The 21,172-nt window shown below is 31.0% G+C and overlaps 1 protein-coding gene across 1 annotated transcript; it reads left to right on the top strand.

Annotated features, from left to right (window-relative positions):
• Window positions 1-18,356: 18,356 nt before the first annotated feature.
• LOC145959136 (sugar transport protein 1-like) lies at window positions 18,357-20,677 on the top strand. The gene is made up of 3 exons (XM_083077603.1): window positions 18,357-18,644; window positions 18,796-19,751; window positions 19,896-20,677. The coding sequence occupies exons 1-3, from the start codon at window positions 18,509-18,511 to the stop codon at window positions 20,340-20,342; spliced, it is 1,539 nt and encodes a 512-aa protein (XP_082933729.1). The 5' UTR covers window positions 18,357-18,508; the 3' UTR covers window positions 20,343-20,677.
• The last annotated feature ends 495 nt before the right edge of the window (window positions 20,678-21,172 follow it).

Raw genomic sequence — 21,172 nt, forward strand, 5'->3', positions numbered from 1 at the left:
ACCTCGCTCGAGGGTGTGAGAATAATTATTGGGTAGTAGGATTGACCCCCAATCTCTTGCCTGATGCATGCTTCTAGGAACAGACAAAATATGAATGTTTTCTATTTTGCTTTCTGATTATTCTGTTGTATGCCTTGTTGGATGTGATGTATGAATATGTGATTAATTTTGAAAATAAATATGTTTTGATATGAATTAGAGTGCTTTGTGGGTTCCTGAGAGAACCCTATGAGAAATAGGCAAATTTCCAATATTTTTTGTTTTATCTTATGAGTTTTCTGTTGTGTTCCTTGTGTGATGTTGAGTGTAAAGATGTTTTTAATTTCAAAAATAGATAAGTTTTGAGATGAATTAGAGTGTTTTGTGGGTTCCTATGCGAAATCCTATAAGGGACAATTATGAGTATGATTATGAGAAATGTGAAATGTGAAATGATGAGACAATGTGAAAAGTGAATATATATGAGCATGATGAGGATAAGAATCTCCAAATGATGATCTTATGAGTATGACTACGTGAAATGTGAACAAATGACATGAGCCATGATGTGAATGACGTGCTATTATGAGCACTATGACTATGAAAATGTGAAACGTGATGAAATGAGATAAGACATGAAAGTCTATGACAAGTAAAGTGATGAGTCCATGAAGTGTGAATGTGTGTGACATGCATCATGTGCATCTATGTGAAGGGTATGGTGTGGAGTACACCGTAGGGAAGGTCCTTTTTGTGTAACAGCTTGGGGGAATCCTAGGGGATAGTGCGATTTGGATGTCTCAATTCCGCCCGTTTGTGAGCACGAGACGTAACTTGCGTAGCTTCACTATCTCGACCAGACCCTAGTAGTACATCCTTCTAGTTGAGAGTGTATGGGTAGCTCCCTACATGTACTCCTAGACTACCTTAGGTGTGTTGTTTAGGCAGCACACCAGTGATATGTGATATGTGACTAACGCCACATGCATGCATTTATGAGTCGAGTCCATGACATTATTGCATGATAAATGAGTGTGCATGTGATACTGATTGTGTATGTGTATTGTTTACATGTGATTTGTGCTTGTGACTTATGTTTGTTGTGTGTGTGTTACCTAACATTTATTTCTGCACCTGAACCTGAGTGAGATGTTTCTCACTCCCTTGTTGTTCTTGCATGTGTTTAAATTGTGTTGTAGGTGATCATCAACATTTATTTCTTCAGTTGGGCATGCTCTGATAGGATATGTGACATCGGTGCATAGTTAGGCTTAGTTAGGGAATTTAGTTTCTTTCTTTTTTTTTGGAAAGACCTTTAACTTTATTTCTTCTGTAATTTTTGCAAGTGAATTATGATTATGTTTACGAATGTGAATTCTCTACTCTCATGTTAGTGGAACCATGGTTTTAATCCAAAAGATTTATTTAGCCCAAGAATATGTTTTCCTAATTATTGTATATGTATGTTGGGGTAGAGGGTGTCACACCTACAACATAATAACAAGATATACATAAAGCAAACAGGGGAGTGAGAAACATCTCACTCAAGTTCATGTGTAGAAATAAATGTTAAACAACACAAACAACAAACATAATACAAGTCACAAGCACAAATCACATATAAACAATACACATACACAATCAGTATCACATGCACATTCATTTATCATGTAATGATTTCATGGACTTGATTCATAAATGCATGCATGTGACGCTAGCCACATCTCATAATCACATATCACGTGGTATGCTGCTAAAGTAACATACCTGAAGTAGTCTAGGAGTACATGTCGGCTCAACTACGCACTCTCAACTAGAAGGATGTACTGCTAGGGTCTCGTTGAGATAGCGAAGTCGCGCAAGATATGTCCCATGCACACAAATAGGTAGGACTGAGCCTTCCAAACCGCGCTATCCCTTAGGACTCCTCTGAGATTTTTCACCCGAAGGGCCTTCCCTAACAGTGTACTCCATATCGTACCCCGTCACATAGATACATATGATGAATGTCACACATTCACATGTTCATGGACTCAACATTTCACTTGTCATATCTCATCATGTCACTTGTTCTCATATCACATTATCACACTCATAGTCACAAGGTCACATATAAGAGATTTCCATCCTCATCATGCTCATAGAAATACATCACTTGCATTAACACAATATTAAGGCAGTTCTCAAACCATTAGCACCTTCAAACATGACTTAAAACTTTTCTATTTTTGAAATTAAACATATATTCACACTCAACAAACATCAAGGAACACAACAGAAAACTCAAACATCAAAATAGAAAACATTCATATTTTGCCTATTTCTCATAGGGTTTCTCGTAGGAACCCATAGAGCACTATAATCCCTATCAAAACATATTCAATCTCAAAATTAAACAAACATTCATGCTCAGTAATCATCAGGAAACACAACAAAAAGCTCATAAGTCAAAACAGAAAATATTCAAAATTTGTCTGTTTCACATAGGGTTTCCTATAGGAACCAATAGAGTACTCTAATCCGTATCAAAACATATTCAAAATCAAAATTAAACATACATTCATGCTCAGTAATCATCTGGGAACACAATAAAAAACTCAAAAGCCAAAACAGAAACATTCAAAATTTGCTTGTTTCTCATAGGTTTCCTATAGGGACTTAGAGCACTTTAATCCATATCAAAATATATTCAAACTTAAGATTAAACATAAATTCATGCTCAATAATCATCAAGGAACACAATAGAAAACTCAAAAACCAAAATAGAAAACATTCAAAATTTACTTGTTTCTCGTAAGGTTTCTTAAGAAATTTGATTCTTTTTGGGTTATAGTGGATAGACTCACCAAGTTTTCTTGTCTTACCCTTATTGATATTAGATATTCTTTAGAGAGATTGATAGAGTTGTACATCGGTGAGGTAGCAAGGTTATATGGGTTTTCCAACTAGTATAGTTTCCGAAAGGGAACTGGGGAGAGTACGACTTACGAATTTGAGAGCCAAATGTAAGAGTACCGATGTTGTTCTTAGCAGGAAATTTCGGGGACAAAATTTCTAAAAGGAGGGAAGAATTGTAACACCTCGATTTTCACAAATTATATGAAGGCTCAAAGCCCAAATAAGGGTGATTTAGTAGCCTAGAACGGTCAGTTCCCAAATTGGAACGGGCCACATCTAGAACGACCCGTTCTAAAACTAGAACGACCCATTCCAGGGTTGAGTTTTAACTCACAACGACCATGTTTGGAACAACCCATTCTGGGCTAGAATTTTACTCATAACAGCCTCTGTTGGAATGACCCATTCCAATCTAGGGTTTATAGGGCTTTTTAGTAGTCTGGATTCGAAATGGGTCGTTCTAGCCACTCCTAACGTCTATAAATAGCACGCTCTGGCACTCCCAAAAGCACATTTTTCACTTCTGACTTTTTTTTCTTCTACACTCTCTGAAGACCAAGGGGAACCCAAACCAGTAAGGTCCTGCTTTAGTTTCAGCTCCTACTTATCGAGGTAAGGGGGAGTGAGAAATCTCGCTCTAGGTGTGGGAATGTATGTTAGGTAATGGGATTGGCCCCCAATCCTATGTTTGTTGTATGCTCATGAATGAGGGGTTTTTTTTTCCAATTGTATCTATTTCATCTTTGCTTCTCCCTGAATGTTCTAATTGATGTAATTAGTATGTATGTATGAGTAGTGTTTGTGTTTGGATTATAATTGTAGACTTTGGTGTTCCCATGGGAAACCCTAAAGGAATACATTGGTGATTGTAGGAGGAGATTGTTTGAAGAGGCAATTATATGAGTAAATTGTATTATTTTAAATGTTTATTAAATGAATTAGAATGCTTTGTGGGTTGCTAATAGAACCCCATGAGAAACAAACAAAATATGAATGTTTTCTGTTTTGTTTTCTGATTGTTCTGTTGTGTTCCTTGTTGGGTGAGATGTACGAATATGTGTTTAATTTCACAAATAGAAAAGTTTTGATATGAATTAAAGTGCTCTATGGAGACTATGTGAATATGATGAGATAATGTGAAAAGTGAATATGAGACATGAGACATGATAATATTATATGATAATGAGACATGATAATGTGATATGATAATGCATAGAGTCTTGATTTACTGCATCATTTGCATAAATGTTTTTAAAGGTACGATATGAAATACACCGCTAGGGAAGGCCCCCTTGTGTAAAAGCTTGGGGATTAGTCCTTGGGGATAGCTTGGTTTGGAAGTCCTAGTCTCGCCCATTGTGTGCATGGGATGTATCTTACGCAGGCTTAGCTATCTCGACTAGACCCTGGTAGTATGTCTTTCTAGTGAGAGTGCGTAGAGGGTGTGACCCAACATGTACTCCTAGACTACTCTCGTGTATTGCTAGCGGCAATACACCATGTGATATGTGTTACTGACACCACATGCATGATAATATGTAGTCTGTGTCCATTGCATGTGCATTTTAAGGTTATATATTAAAGTGATTTTTTTATGAGTGGAATGATTGTTGTTAATCTATTTATGCTATGTACATATATACATGTTTTTTTGTGTTTGGCTATCACTACAAGGAAAATGATAAATTGCGACGGACAAATTGCGACGGTTATCTAAAAACCGTCGTCGCTTTGATATTGCGACCCTTCATACGACAGTTTTTCAAAACCGTCGCAAAATTGTTCAACATTGCGACGGTTTATCGTAAATCGTCGCAAAATTTGTAGAACATTGCGACGGTTTATCATAAACCGTCACAAAATTGTTCAACATTGCGACGGTTTATCGTAAACCGTCGCAAAATTTGTTAAACCTTGATAAACCGTCGCAAAATATGTTGAAGATTGCGACAGTTAATCATAAATCATCGCAATTTTTTTTTAACATTGCGACAGTTAGTCATAAACCGTCACAAAACTTTTAGCATTGTGACGGTTTATAGTAAACTGCCGCAATCTACAAGACAATTTTTTTTTATTAAAATTAAATTTTTTTAAGTATTATGTATATTATCTTAATAAACTTATATTTTATTAACAATTTTATATATACTTCCTTTAACATGAGGTACACGATTTTTTTTCTTTATATAATTTCAAAATCGTGACTAGAATATAAATTTATCTTTCAACAAACTTATGAATTTATCTTGTATGTAAGATGTGTTAGAGTATATAAATAAATATAATTATCATTTTATAACTTAATTTTTGAGTTATCAGATCACATATTATTGAATAATTTACAATGTTAAATTTTATAATTTTATTTTAAATTCCATCTTTATAACACTATTAAAAATATAAAAATAAATATGTTAAATTTTATAAAAATCCAGTTTAATTTATTTATGATATAAATATGTTTTTAATATCTAATATATATTTTTAGATGATAATTTATTTTAAAATATATCTTTTAATAACAATTCTAAATGAAACATAAATCTTCAGATTTTTCTTATTTTGATTTTTTTAATTAATATATACAATTTTACTATTTTGATTTTTTCAATCAACGTATACAATAAATAAAAAACACAAAAGATAAACATGCATGGACAAATTTTATTTTATCAAAAATTATTTATTTTAATATATTACATTATATATGTGAATATTAAGACATATATATATATATCAATATATATATATTATAATTAAACTTTTTTAAAAATTAATTCATTATTAAGAAATTTTTTTTATCACAAGAGAATTAATTTCTTTCAAAAATTTGACAAATATCAAATAAATAAATATTTTTTTCAGAATCTATATTTTATTTTATTAGAATATAATTTTTATTTTTTAAAACATATTATTTTTTAGATAAAAAATTATGCATATGTCAAATAGTAGGGAGGGCAAGTGCCCCACTATTCAAACGTGCATTCGTCCCTGTATATATATATATATATATATATATATATATATATATATATATATAATATAGGGGGTTATAATTATACTGGTGTAACTTTCACTAAGTATTATGATGCTCAATAACTTTATATTAAATGTGAATTTTGTAAATCCAACCGTTAAATTGAAAGTTCATATCACTTGATAAGTGTATATCAAATTTTGTTAAAATTGAACAACTGAAAGGTAATCAAAATGTTTATATTTTAGTGTATTTTGAAATGAATATATTACATCAATTTTGTTTTATAAAAATGAAGTATCAAATCATCTTGGATTAATATAAAGTTTTGTATATATAATCTATGAGAGATATGAACTTTCAATCTAACAGTTGGATTTACCAAATTTACATTTAATATAAAGTTATTGAGCGGTGTAATACTTAGTAAAAGTCACATTTAATATATATATATATATATATATATATATATATATATATATATCTATATATATATATATATATATATATATATATATATATATATATATATGAGGGGGGTTATAATTACATCGGTCTAAATTTTACTAAGTGTTACACTGCTCAATAACTTTATATTAAATGTGAATTTTGTAAATTCAACCGTTAAATTGAAAATCTTTTACTCTTAAATCATATATACAAAATGTTATATTAATCGAAGATGATATAAAATTAAATTCAATCTGTCGAAAAATTTATATTTTTGATGAGAAAATTTTTGTAGGAAAAACTATATTATTGATGGAATATTTCAGAAAAATTTATATTTGTCGAAAATGTAAGAACTGGTTTTAGATTTGATATGAAAATATTATGATATAATTAGATAAGAGTTTAAGTTAGTATTTTATTAATGGTTGATAATTAAAAAATAAAACAAGGATAAATATATTTTTTGAATATTATATGTTTGATTTAAGATAACTTACAAAATAATTCTTGGTAAAGTTATTCCGCTCAATAACTCATGGTGTGTGTTGAATTTCATCGATCCAATTAATTGTTAATTTAAAAGTTATTAAATTTTACTAATAATTAATATAAAAAATTTAATTAGTTTTGGAATAAATTATTTGCTAATTAACAATATAATTGAAACATTAATTATTTTAAATTATTTAACTAAAATCTTATTGACAATTTACTATATGATCTTAATATTTTTGTATAACTAATATCTGTTTTTAAATTTGATATGAGAATATTATATATAATTAGATAAGATTTTAAGTTAGTATTTTATTAATAGTTGATAATTAGAAAACAAAACAAGGATAAATACATTTTTTTTGAATTTTATATGTTTGATTTAAGGTAAATAAATATATTAAATTAATTAATAATTATTTAAAATATTAAAATTTAATTTATAAGCATGTAATAAATAAATATTTATAATTTTATAAATTATATTGTCATTATAAATTATAAAATTAAATAATTTAAGTTATAATTTTAAATAGAAATAAGTAGATGTTAATTATAAAAGTAAGTACATATAAATAAAGAATAACTAAATATATTATTATTATTATTATTATTACTATTATTATTATTATTCATAATATAAAATTATTATATATTATTATTATAGTACAAATATGAGATTGTATATTTGAGGATAACTTAAATGAATTAATTTGTATAAGTTATACCGACAACATACATATACATTTCGGTAGCCTACTCATAAGAACTTCACAGTTAAGCGTGCTTGACCTGGAGTAGTACAGGGATGAGTGACCTTCTGGGAAGTTTCCCAGAAATTGCACAAGTAAGGATAAAACACGCTAAATAGTGAAATATTGTGAAATAGAACCTTTGAGAGACCAAATATGAGGATTGTTACATTAATAAATTTATTAAAATTAAAAAAAAATTATAATTTTCGACAGGTAAAAAAAGAGTCGTAATATTAATTTAGAGGCAGTTGGTGCGACAGTTGATGAAAGGGTCGCAATGTTAATATAGAGGCAGTTGGTGCGACAGTTGATGAAAGGGTCGCAATTCCAAGTTTGCGACGGTTTGTGCAACGGTTCTGATAACCATCGCAAAATTGCCTGGTGAAGGACAATTCTGCGACGGTTCCCAAACCGTCGCAATGTTGTCTTTGCGGCAGTTCTAACCGTTGCAATGTAGGCCATATAACCGTCGCAAAATCGTCATTTTCTTGTAGTGTATCCGGTGTGTATTCCTACACCGTGAGCCAGAGTGAGATGTTTCTCACTCTCTTGTTCTTTGTATGTGTTTAAATTGTGTTGCAAGTGATCATCAGCATGAGGATGTTGGTGATGAGGCTTAGGCTTCAGTTGGACAATGCTCTAATAGGATATGTGACATCGGGGTATAGCTAGGCTTAGTTTAGGATGCTATTTCCATTAAACTATTTGAAAACTCAATTTTATTTCTTTTTAATTTCACTGACATGTTATTTGGATTGAGTTTATGAATGTGAAGTCTTTACCCTTATGTGGTTGGAGATTTGAGTTTTAATGATAAAGAATTTTATTTTTATAATTATTGTATATATATGTTGGGGTAGAAGGTGGCACACTAGTTCTCTTGAGTCTTCAGAGCACGTAGAAAAGAAATGAGAGATTAGTCCAGAGAAATAATAAGCGTGAAAAGTAACTCTTGACAACTCCTTTCTTAAAAATAATAAAAGTAAATAATAATAATGATGATAATATTTAGCAAAAGACCACTACATCTCTCCTTCCCTTCTCATAAAATAAACATATTTCCTCTTTTTAATAAATAACATAAACATAATTCTTGATAAAAATATATTTTTCATAAAAGTAGTCTTATAGCAAATAATCCAAATATTAATTGAAAATCATTTTTATAATAAAATAGAGTTCACATAAAATAGATAAATAATATAAAATATATTTCTCCCTTCTAGTAAAATAACATATGTTTATATAAAAATAGAACTAACATCTACTAACTAAATAATATTAAAAATCCTTCTAATAAACACATTAAAATATTAAAATAAATACAAACATATTATTAATAAAATACATTTCATAAAATTTACCTATATATCACTAATCAAAATAATCATTATAAATCATGTCTCATATATAAAATAAAGCTCATATGATTAATTAAATAATATTAAAACTCTAAAATAACTATATTAAAATCAAAATAATTTCAAAATTTATTTATATAAAGTATGAAAAATCGCGGTGTTATATTGTGAATGTGTGACATGCATCATATGCATTTATGTGACGGGGTGCGATATGAAGTATACCGTTAGGGAATACCCTCTAAGTGTGAAACATCTTGGAGGAATCCTAGGGGATAGCGCAATTTGGAAGGCCTAGTTCTACCCGTTTGTGTGCATGGGACGTATCTTGCTGGGCTTTGCTATCCCAACGAGACCCTAGCAGTACATCCTTCTAGTTAAGAGTGCGTGGTTGAACCGACATGTACTCCTAGACTACTCCAAGTATGTTGCTTTGGTAGTATATCACATGATATGTGATTATGAGACACGTGACTGACGCCACATGCATGCATTTATGAGTCAAGTCCATGATATCATTGCATGATAAATGAATGTGCATGTGATACTGATTGTGTATGTGTATTGTTTATATGTGATTTGTGCTTGTGACTTGTATTATGTTTGTTATGTGTGTGCTGTCTAACAGTTGTTTTTGCACTTGAACCCGAGTGAGATGTTTCTCACTCCCCTGTTTGTTTATGTATGTTTAAAATTGTATTGCAGGTGATCATGAACAGGGGGTGTTAATGATGAAGCTTAGGCTTCTGTCACTACAAAAAATATGGCATTTAGCGACCACCAAAATCGGTCGCTAAATTGCTAAAATCAGTCGCTATTTACCTTAGCGACAGAATTTAAGCAGTCGCTAAAACCCTGGTCACAAAGCTGTTTATCGACGAAAAAATTTTCGGTCGCAAAATGGTTGTAATGATTTTGGTCGCTGAAGTATATGAGACCAAATTAGTGATCGAATAAATCGGTCGCTAAATATTTATTTTTTATTTTATTAAATTTTATAGACGTCGCAAATTTGGTCGCTATGAACCACTCATATTTGCCCTCTCAAGGATTCTATTTCACAATACTTAAATTTTTAGCATGTTTTGTCCTTAATTACACAATTTCTGGAAACTTCCCAGAAGGTCCTCCATCCCTATATTACTCCAAGTCAAGCACGCTTAACTGTGAAGTTCTGATGAGATAAGCTATCGAAAAGCATATGCATGTTGTTACTATAAGTAGTACAAATTAATTTAATTAAGTCATCCTTAACTATCCAATCTCATACTTATACTATCTTTGGATCCTTCTCATTTTGGTGTATCCGGACCGTTATAAATATATAATAATATATATAATAATTATATTACTAATAATAATAATTATATTATATTTAATTAATCTTTATTTATATATATACTTACTTTTATAATTAACAATATACTTATTTCTATTTAAAATTAATATTATGAAACAATTTAAATTATTTATTATAAATTTAAAAGTTTAAGTAATAATTTATATATTTTAAATGAGAAGGGTTATAATAACACTGATATAACTTTTATTAATTATTACACCGCTCAATAAATTTATATTAAATGTGAATTTTGTAAATCTAACTGTTAGATTGAAAGTTCATATCACTTTATATGTTTATATCAAGTTTTGTTAAAATTGAACTATAACGACCCGTCATGGTCTATACACTTAGTGAAATCGCACTACTGCTAGTGAAACTAAGAGAAATATTAAGTTGGATAACTCATACATACATGTACAAATAAAAAATGAAATAACTAAGTCTCTGGTTATAAAATAGAACTCCATATATGTACAGTCATCCCAAAAATAATATTCCCTAGTGCCGGTCAAGCACAGACAAAATCGTTACCCAAAATGGTAACTCTAACACGAGGATCAAAACTCCCCGTCTCGCAGCGGACACCTCAACTCCAAGCTAGCCCTGACCTGCTCCCATACCAAGTATGATCATCGCAGTTCCACCACATGGAAACAGAAGGGTAAGCTAGAGTTCAAAACCAATCATACAAGTACATAATAAAATCTATACTACACATCATCCAACTATCAATCATATTCATAGAGTCACACCATACACTCTATCCAATACTACTCATGCATAAAATACAATCCACCAATCATGAAGTCAAACACCACACTTCATCATATTAATAATCATGCAATAAATACATCTCATGACAGATATCAATGCATATCAATCATCTAATGCGTCGTCACGCATACACCTAGGAGATCTCCATAACAATAGAGCTGTATAAGTGACATTCCATCCTACCGAAACCACCCCAACCGTTTTCACGCCCAATGCCCCCGCTCGGTCACAGCTAAATAGGATATAATCCTCACTCGGGTTTACTCAGATGATGTCACTTACACAATTGGAAGTCCAGATCCACCGTCAGGTATAGCACAGCTGGGTACGGGCTTACCACGACCTTGGCATGCATAACCAAGTCAATTGTGGAGTTCGCCCGCCGACTATATATCCGCAAGGATCCACGCACCTTCCCGAGTACTTGGTTAAGGGAATAACCCTCGACCTCATACCCCGCTCCAACACTAGCTAAGGACTTAGAGGAGATTCACCCAACCCAGTGGCCTATCTGAGCACCACTCTCCCGAACTAGTGACCTCCCTAAGCACCACTCTCATATATCAGTGGCCTATCCAAGCACCACTCTCAAGAGACTCTATGTGAGCTCTTCCAGTTCGAAAATATTTTTCCTCTCCTCAAGTCCTAGGCTAGACTCATGCCATAAGGCATCACATGCAATTATGCATCATACATCATATATGGTTTGCCCACCATCATGATTAACAATCATACACATGTCATAAGACATCACATGCAATTATGCATCATACATGGTCTACCCACCATCATGATCAATAAACATACTCATGCCATAAAGCATCACATGCAATAATGCATCATACATCATACATGATCTACCACCATTATGATCAATAAACATAACCATATGAACATATACACATGTCATATCATATTTAAACATTCATAAGTATCATCACAAAGCATACATATGAATCACCCCTCACCATACATCATATATCATACATACATGATCTAAAACTTCAACTTTAAACATGCATAAGCATCAATTCATTCATAAACATATTCACGCCCTGCGTAGCCTGAGCTCGCCCAGCCTAATCCCAACCTGAGAGTCCTAAGACTCATCCACTCCTAGCGCGTTCAACTCACGCTCGGTGCCCTTGAAATAGAGACTCCTAAGACTATCCACGCCTGACGCAACCAAATCACGTCTGGCCCAACATCCAACCCGAGAGCCCTAAGCTCTTCCACACCTGGCGCGCTCAACATGCGCCTAGCCTAATCCCAGTCAGAGAGTTCAGAAACTCTCATCCAAACCAAGAAATCCAGCCACATGCAAACACAAAAACACAATGCATAGGCTCCATACAACATAAAAACAAACTCAAAATCTACATGCACCCATCTGATGCATCAATTCCACCTAAACTCACATGCAACGTAAATAACAAACATTCTAGCTTCCCTCACCTGAAGATTGGCTCAAAATAGCCAATAACTGAGAAAAAGTAGAATTTCGTTCCGAAGCTCAACCCGGAACTTCAATCCACCCAAAGCAAGCTTCCTAGTCTGAATTTCAAGAAAAGCCAGAAGGCGTTAGTGATCTAGAGGAGAAAAGGAATCATACAGAGAAATTTGGGAGACAAAGGAGCTCACAGACCTAGAGTCCTTCTCTCTAAAACTTCTCTCTAAAAACTCATTCTCCTCAACTGCCCCCAACCCTTATTTATAGACATTCTGGAGTGGCCAAAACAGCCTGTACCGAAACCGGAACAGCCCGTTCTGCACCCCTTCTTCATGTTCGAAAATCACATGCAGAACGACCCGTTCTAAAATCAGAACAGCCCGTTCTCAACTACAATTTATAGGTCAATTTAATAGCTTGGAACGGCCCGTTCCAGATTGGGAACGACCCGTTCTAGGCTACTAAATCACCTATATTGGGCTTTCTAAAACAACTTGCTACGTTACATGAACAACAACATGAAAGTAATCAAAGTGCTCATATTTGATTTGAAATGTATATATTACGTCAATTTTTTTTCAAGAATGAAGTATCAAATCATCTTGAATTCATATAAAATTTTGTATATATGATCTAAGAGTAAAAAACTTTCAATCTAATGGTTGAATTTATAAAATTTACATTTAATATAAAGTTATTGAGCGATGTAATACTTAGTAAAAGTTACACCGATGTTATTATAACCTTTCTCTTTTAAAATATTATTTTTATAAATTAAATTTTAACATTTTAAATAAATTATTAATTAACTTAATATATTTATTCATCTTAAATCTAAGATATAAAATTCAAAAAAAGTATTTATCCGTATTTTATTTTCTAATTATTAACCATTAATAAAATACTAATTTCAAATCTTATCTAGTTATATCATAATATTTTCATATCAAGTTTAAAATCAGATATTAGTTATACAAAAATATCAAAATCATATAGTAAATTATTAATAAGATTCTAGTTAAATAATATAAAATAATTTAAAATAATCAATTTTATCACACAACAATAAAGAAATACTAATAGTTATAAGAAAATACATTTGTACTCTTCCTATTAGAAAGAGAGAGGATGTTATAATTCTTTTTTTCCTAAAGATATCACATTTCTTCTATCAATAAAATTTAAATATACAAATTTATTTAAAAATAGTTATCATAAGTTAGAAATATATATTATAAATATGGATCAAAATAAATAATAAATTTTAAAAATTCATATACTCTAATTAAAAAAATGGCTAAAAATATAATCGTAAAAAAAAATCTCTAAATATTTTTTTACATAAATAACTATTGGTATTAATTATGTTGGAGTACATATAAATATTTTTTATTATAAATTAATGTCTTGCTCTTACAAAAAAAGAAAATGGGATTGATACTCAACAACAATATTATTATCACTTTTAAGCAATTTATATATTTTTTTAAGTTTTATTTAGCGACTGAATATAATTTCGTCGCTAATTTTGACTAATTTTTAGCGACCGAATAGAATTATGTCGCTAATTTTAACTAAGCGACCGAATTGAATTCTGTCGCTAATTTTAACTAATATTTAGCGAACGAGTTCAATTCCGTCACTAATTTTAATTGATATTTAGTGACTGAATTCAATTCTATCGCTAATTTTAACTAATATTTAGTTATCGATTTCAATTTCGTCGCTAATTTTAACTGATATTTAGCGATCGAATTCAATTTCATCAATATTTTAACTAACATTTAGCGACCAAATTCAATTTCGTCACTAAAAAAATCAAAATTTCTTATTTAGCGACCGAATTTAATTTGGTCGCAATGTTTTTTACAATTTAGTAGCTAGATGGTTGCTGGTTCCGTCGCAACCTTTGTGTTCATGAAACAAAATCAAGCAGTGACCGAAATAGCAACTAATTTTTTAGCGACGACTTATTTTGATCACTAAATCAGTCGCTATTATTCAGAATCGATCGCTAAATCAGTCGTTAAATAACGACTGATAAATTTTGGTTGCTAATTTCGGTCGCTATTTTGCAATTTTCTTGTAGTGTGTATTGAGCGTGCTCTGATTAGGACATGTGACATTAATTGATAGAATAGGATTTTTTTTTACTTTCTAAATTGGATTACTTATATGTTATTTCGTTCATTAATTATAATTAAGTTGTCTATTTACTTAGGTGATTTTGATTATTGAATTACTTCATTATCAAAGTGTTTTAAGATGTGAATGTGAGCCTTTTACTCGTATGCTATTTGAGATGTTGTTCTAATTACAAAGGTTTCTATTTACTCTTATTATTTGATATAATTGTATATTTATGTGTAGGGTAGAGAGTGTCCCATAATTACTCCTGAGATATATTTTCATATGATTTTGACTATGTTTATAACTCTTTTATACAAACGTTAATTGTATTTTATACTTTTCATATATGTAAATTTAATGAAATAAATTTTTAATTTTTAATTGGTCAACAAAAGATTCAAAATCCTCTCTCAAAGTTTAAAATAATCAATGTTTCAAAAAGATTAAATAGATCCAAATTTAGGAAATAAAAGAAAAAAATAAATATTTTAAAAGATAAGGGAGTAAAATAAATTTTTTTAAAAAAATAATAATATAGTCATAATTTTATTGATATCAATGCAATATTTAAATTATATATATATATATATATATATATATATATATAATATATATATTCTTTTGATACATCAGCGAAGTTTATCATTTATATATCTTAAATAATTTTAAAGCATTTTAAAATAATTTTTTTATATATGCAATAATACTAAAAAAATAACAATTATACTAATACTATTTTTTTATATTTAATCGTAATAAGTCTATCTGCAAATTTGGATTTCACACACACACACATTTCATCTTCACATTTTTTTAAACAAAAATCTTAATTCTAATAATACTAAATTTAGTATAGTCTCCCTTCCATCTTGTTTTCTCGCTAAATCTTAAATGCATGTTTTTAAAACAAAAATTAAGACATGTGTTAGGTAATTATAACTAATTATAAATTCTAATAGTACTAAATTTAGTATAGTCTCCCTTCCATCTTGTTTTCTCGCTAAATCTTAAATACATGTTTTTAAAACAAAAATTAAGACATGTGTTAGGTAATTATAACTAATTATAAATTCAAATTATTTAGTTGTAATCTTAATTTTATCTTAGTAATAATAAATCTAGGATAGTCTTATATCATGTTATCCCATTCTCTCTCAAACACATTTTTTAAATAAAAATCTTATCTTAATCTTAATAATACTAAATTCAGGATAGTCTTTCAATATTCTTTTATCCCACTATCTCATACATATTTTTTAAAACACAAATAAAGACATGTGTTAAGTAATTACAACCAATTATAAATTCAAATTATTTAGTTGTAATCTTAATCATATAATAATCTTAATAATTCTATATATAAGATATTCCCTCATCCTGTTTTCCCGCCCAATCCTAGACACATTTTATCATAAAAAAGTATTAAGACATGTCTTAAGTAATAAATTCAAATCATTTAGCTTTAAAGAATATAAATTCATGAAGAAATTATTTGTTAGAAATGATTTAGCTATAAACATTGGATTTTTCATATTGATTTAATCCAATGAACACTCCTATCTTTTATCTAATTTACTTTTTTATTTATCACATTTAATTATGAATTGTAACATCTCAAATTTTTTACTAGTATAATGGTTAATTATTATTTATTTTTATATTTATGGAGATTATTTTCTTATAGTTATTTTAATGGGTTTTATAAGGTGTTTTAAAGGTTTTTAATAATTATTAGTATTTTAGTAATAAATATTTATGAAAATTATTTTGTAATATTTTGATTTTTAGTAGCCCAGAACGAGCCGTTCTCAAATTGGAACGGGCCGTTCCAGACTACTAAAACGGCTTATAAAGACTAGATTGGAATGGGCCGTTCCATCACATGATTTTCTAAGTAAAATGCGAAGCCAGAACGGGCCGTTCTGAATATGAAATTTACGTATGACACATGAGTCTAGAACGGGCCATTCCGGATTTTAAAAGGGTCGTTCTGGCCACACCTAACATCTATAAATCTAACGCTCTAGCACTCCCAAAAGCACATTTTTCATTTCTGACTTCTTTTCTTCTACATTCTTTGAAGACCAAGGGGAACCCAGAGGAGGAGACCAGGAAGATCCTTCTTCAGTTTCAGCTCCTGCTTATCGAGATAAGGGGGGAGTGAGAAACCTCGCTTTGGGTGTGAGAATATCTGTTGGGTAGTGGGATTGACCCCTAATCCTATGTTTGTTGTATTTTTTTTGTATGCTCATGTATGAGAGATTTTCTCCAATTGTATCTGTTTCGCCTATTGTTTTCTTATATGTAATTAATTGTATGACCTGAGATCTCTATGGGTTCCTATGGGAAACCCTAAGGGAACGCATTGGTGATTGTAAGAGGAGATGGTTTGATCGAAGAGGTAATTGTATGAGTTAATTGTATTGTTTTAAATGTTTATTGTATGAATAAGAGTGCTCTGTGGGTTCCTATCGGAACCCTATGAGAAACAAGCAAAATATGAATGTTTTCTGTTTTGCTTTTTGATTATTCTGATGTATTCCTTGTTGAATGAGATGTATAAATATGTCTTTATTTTTGAAAATATACAAGTTTTGATATGATTTTGAGTGCTCTGTAGAGACTATGTGAATATGATGAGATGATGTGAAAAGTGATAATGAGACATGATGATGTGATATGATAATGAGACATGACAATGTTATATGAGAATGCATAGAGTCTTGATGATTGAGATGCATCATTTGCATAAATATTTTTAAGTGTACGATATGGAATACACCGCCAGGGAAAGCCCCCTAGTGTAAAAGCTTTGGGGATTAGTCCTTGGGGATAGCTCGGTTTGGAAGTCCCAGTCTCGCCCATTGTGTGCATGGGATGTATCTTGCGCGGCTTAGCTATCCCGACGAGACCCTGGTAGTATGTCCTTCTAGTGAGAGTGCGCAGAGGGTGTGACCTAGCATGTACTCCTAGATTACTCTTCATGTATTGCTAGTAACAATATGCCATGTGATGTTTTACTAGCGCCACATGCATGATAATATATGTAGTCCGTGTCCATACATGTACATTTTTAATGTTATATGATAAATTGATATTTTTATGTCTTGGATGAGTGAGATGTAATATTGTTTTTAATATATCTATGCTATACCTGTCTTGTTTGTGTTTGGCTATCCGGTGTGTATTTCTACACTGTGAGCCAGAGTGAGATGTTTCTCACTCCTTTTTCTTTTTGTTGTTTTCCTTTGGCCGTTATACAAGTGATTATCAGCATGGGGCTAAGGATGTAGGTGACGAAGCTTAGGCTTCAGAGTTGGACTTTGCTCTGATAGGACATGTGACATCGAGACGTAGTTAGGATTAGATTAGGATGTTTCACTTATTAAATTATTTTGGAAACTTTAGTTTTATTTCTTTATAATTTCCGCTGATTTTGTTAAGTTATGGATGTAGTACTCTCTATCTGAACACGTTTGATATTTTAATTATAAAATGTTATGTTATTCAAATTTTATTATTATGTATTATGGTATGCGGGATAGAAGGTGTCACATGAATAAAAATTTAATATTTTTTTAAAAAAATTATCAATAATTAAAAATCATCTTTTTTCACAATATAAATGATTTATTTTAAATATAAAATATAATTTATATATTTAAAATATAAATTTTAAATATAGTCTATATATTCAAATATAATATATTTAATTATATATATAATATTATAAAATTTAGTTATATATATAATATATATAATATTTTGTTATTATCTTTTTAGTTGCTTATATATTTGAAGGTGGAAGGATTCTTCTGCACTCACTCAGTCTTCTCTCCCTCAGTTACTACTGACACTTTTCTACTCTCTCCATCAGTTAGGAAAATGGCAGGAGGCGTGATAGTTGGAGGCAATGCCTCTGGAAAAGATTATCCTGGAAAGCTTACTTTCAGGGTTTTCATCACTTGTTTGGTGGCTGCATTTGGAGGGCTAATTTTTGGCTACGATCTCGGCATCTCGGGTTTGTAATTTCATACAAAATTAACGTTATAATGTGTTATTTTTTATTTGATTATTTTTAATGAAAGATAAGAGACACATGAAAGATATATGATTATAATGTTTTGTTTAATTATAAGTATGATGATTAATAATTTGTTGACTACTGGCAGGTGGAGTTACGTCTATGGATCCATTCTTGAAGAAATTTTTCCCAGATGTGTATGAAAAGGAGCACAACATAACAGCCTCGGTGAACCAGTACTGCAAATTCGATAGCCAAGTGTTAACATTATTTACCTCGTCTCTATATTTGGCTGCTCTAGTGTCATCAATCGGAGCATCGACGGTAACTCGAGTGTTCGGAAGAAGACTGACCATGATTTGTGGTGGTGTGCTTTTCTTGGGCGGTGCTGGATTGAATGCATTCGCCCAACGTGTGTGGATGCTTATCGTTGGTCGCTTGCTTCTCGGTTGCGGAATCGGATGCTCCAATCAGTCTGTCCCAATTTACGTGTCTGAGGTTGCTCCCTACAAGTACAGAGGAGCTCTTAACATGATGTTCCAGTTGTTGATCACCATAGGCTTATTTGTGGCCAATGTTCTCAACTATGTTTTCTCCAACATGGACAATGGACAAGGTTGGCGCTACAGTTTGGGTTTTGCTGCGGTTCCTGCCATAATGATTATTTTGGGTGCAATCTTTCTCCCCGACACACCCACTTCCTTGATTGAGCGTGGTAAAGAGGAGGAAGCAAAGAAAGAGTTGATAAAAATTCGTGGCACTAGTGACGTTGAGGAGGAGTTTAAGGATTTGGTTGCAGCGAGTGAATCATCCAAAGCTGTGAAACACCCTTGGGCTTCTTTGCTGACCAGGCACTACAGGCCTCATCTCACCATGGCCATTGCCATTCCAGCCTTTCAGCAACTCACTGGCATGAATGTCATAACATTCTACGCTCCTGTTTTGTTCAAAACCATTGGATTCGGTGCCAATGCTTCTCTCATGTCTGCTATGATCACTGGAGGTTGTAACGCTGTTGCCACTCTTGTTTCCATTGCTTCGGTTGACAAGTTTGGTAGACGTACTCTTTTCTTACTTGGTGGTGCTCAAATGTTCGTTTGTCAGGTACGTTCATGCATTTTTTGTTTTTTTTAAATAGTAACACTACATCCACTAGGCCATTCCATCTTTACTTATCTCTTTGTTTACATTAATTAATGTGTACATGATTTGAGTAATTAAATATGTTTTGGGTATTTATATATGCAGATGTTGATTACAGTGGCAATTGCATATAAGTTCGGAATAAATGGAAACCCTGGTGTGTTGCCAACGTGGTATGCGATAGCAGTGGTGGTAGCTATATGCGTGTATGTGGCAGGATTTGCATGGTCTTGGGGTCCTCTAGGATGGTTGGTACCCAGTGAGATTTTCCCTCTTGAAGTTCGATCTGCTGCTCAGAGTATCAATGTTTCCACCAACATGATCTTCACGTTTGCCATTGCTCAAATTTTCACTGCCATGCTGTGTCACATGAAGTTTGGATTGTTCATTTTCTTTGGTGTTTTCGTGGTGGTCATGAATATCTTCATCTACAAGCTTCTGCCAGAAACTAAAGGTGTCCCAATAGAAGAAATGCATTGTGTGTGGCAACAACACCCTTATTGGAAAAAATTTGTGAAACCCGCTGAGAAGCAAGCTGACACTCACTGTTAAAATGCAACTTTCTATTTTTGTTTATTGGCGACATTCTGTTTACATGCATTGGCTGTAGTAGTTTCTTAAAGTTATCATTAGGAACAATAATATATCACATTTTGTAATTTTTTATGACAGTTGTCTAGATATATTGACTTTTTTATTATTAAAGTATTTAATATAAACTTTAATTCCACTATTATATTATCTAATGTGTGATGTTCTAAAAAAAACTTTTTAAAATAATTCTTTGATTATTTTAACAAACTTTAATAATATAAAACTTTATCATTTGAAGTATTAAAAACATGTTATTAGATTCTTTTTATATAATGTACGTTGCAATATCATTTTGGATAAGTATTTTAATACATATAATATTTAACAGATTTATTTTCTTTACCAACATATTCAATAGGTTTATACTTTGAATTACGAGATTTTTTATTTATTTATAACATGCTCGAATAAATTTTCAGTCATTTACGTATGTCAAATGTTATAATGCATAAAATAAATATTTTACAAATCAAAGTATTATTTACTTTTTCTTTTTTAATTTCAAATATTAATTAATGTGATGATTTATAATAAGATCAACAAATATATTAAACTAATTATTGTATACATTAATAAATTTTCTTAGATCGACCTTTTCTGTTATAAATTAAAACTAACAATAACTTGAAATTATAAAAATAAACTTAAACACATTAAACTAATATATTCATAATTATTTTTTATTGTACCGCTATTTTGTATATTAATGAAATTCATTGGTATAGTAACTAACTGTTAGTATTAAAAGGTAAAAGAGTGGGGATCAATTTTCATGTTTTTATATTTGG

Source organism: Cajanus cajan, chromosome 1, assembly GCF_000230855.2.
Source record: "Cajanus cajan strain Asha chromosome 1, NIPB_CcT2T_4, whole genome shotgun sequence".
Lineage (NCBI taxonomy): Eukaryota > Viridiplantae > Streptophyta > Magnoliopsida > Fabales > Fabaceae > Cajanus > Cajanus cajan.

What these genes read in the sequence shown, in the direction of transcription:
- LOC145959136 (XM_083077603.1), top strand. Translation starts at nt 18,509, where the DNA reads ATGGCAGGAGGCGTGATAGTTGGAGGCAATGCCTCTGGAAAAGATTAT. An exon ending in CTACGATCTCGGCATCTCGG is followed by an intron (nt 18,645 to 18,795) that starts GTTTGTAATTTC and finishes GACTACTGGCAG; the next exon opens with GTGGAGTTACGTCTATGGAT. An exon ending in CTCAAATGTTCGTTTGTCAG is followed by an intron (nt 19,752 to 19,895) that starts GTACGTTCATGC and finishes TTATATATGCAG; the next exon opens with ATGTTGATTACAGTGGCAAT.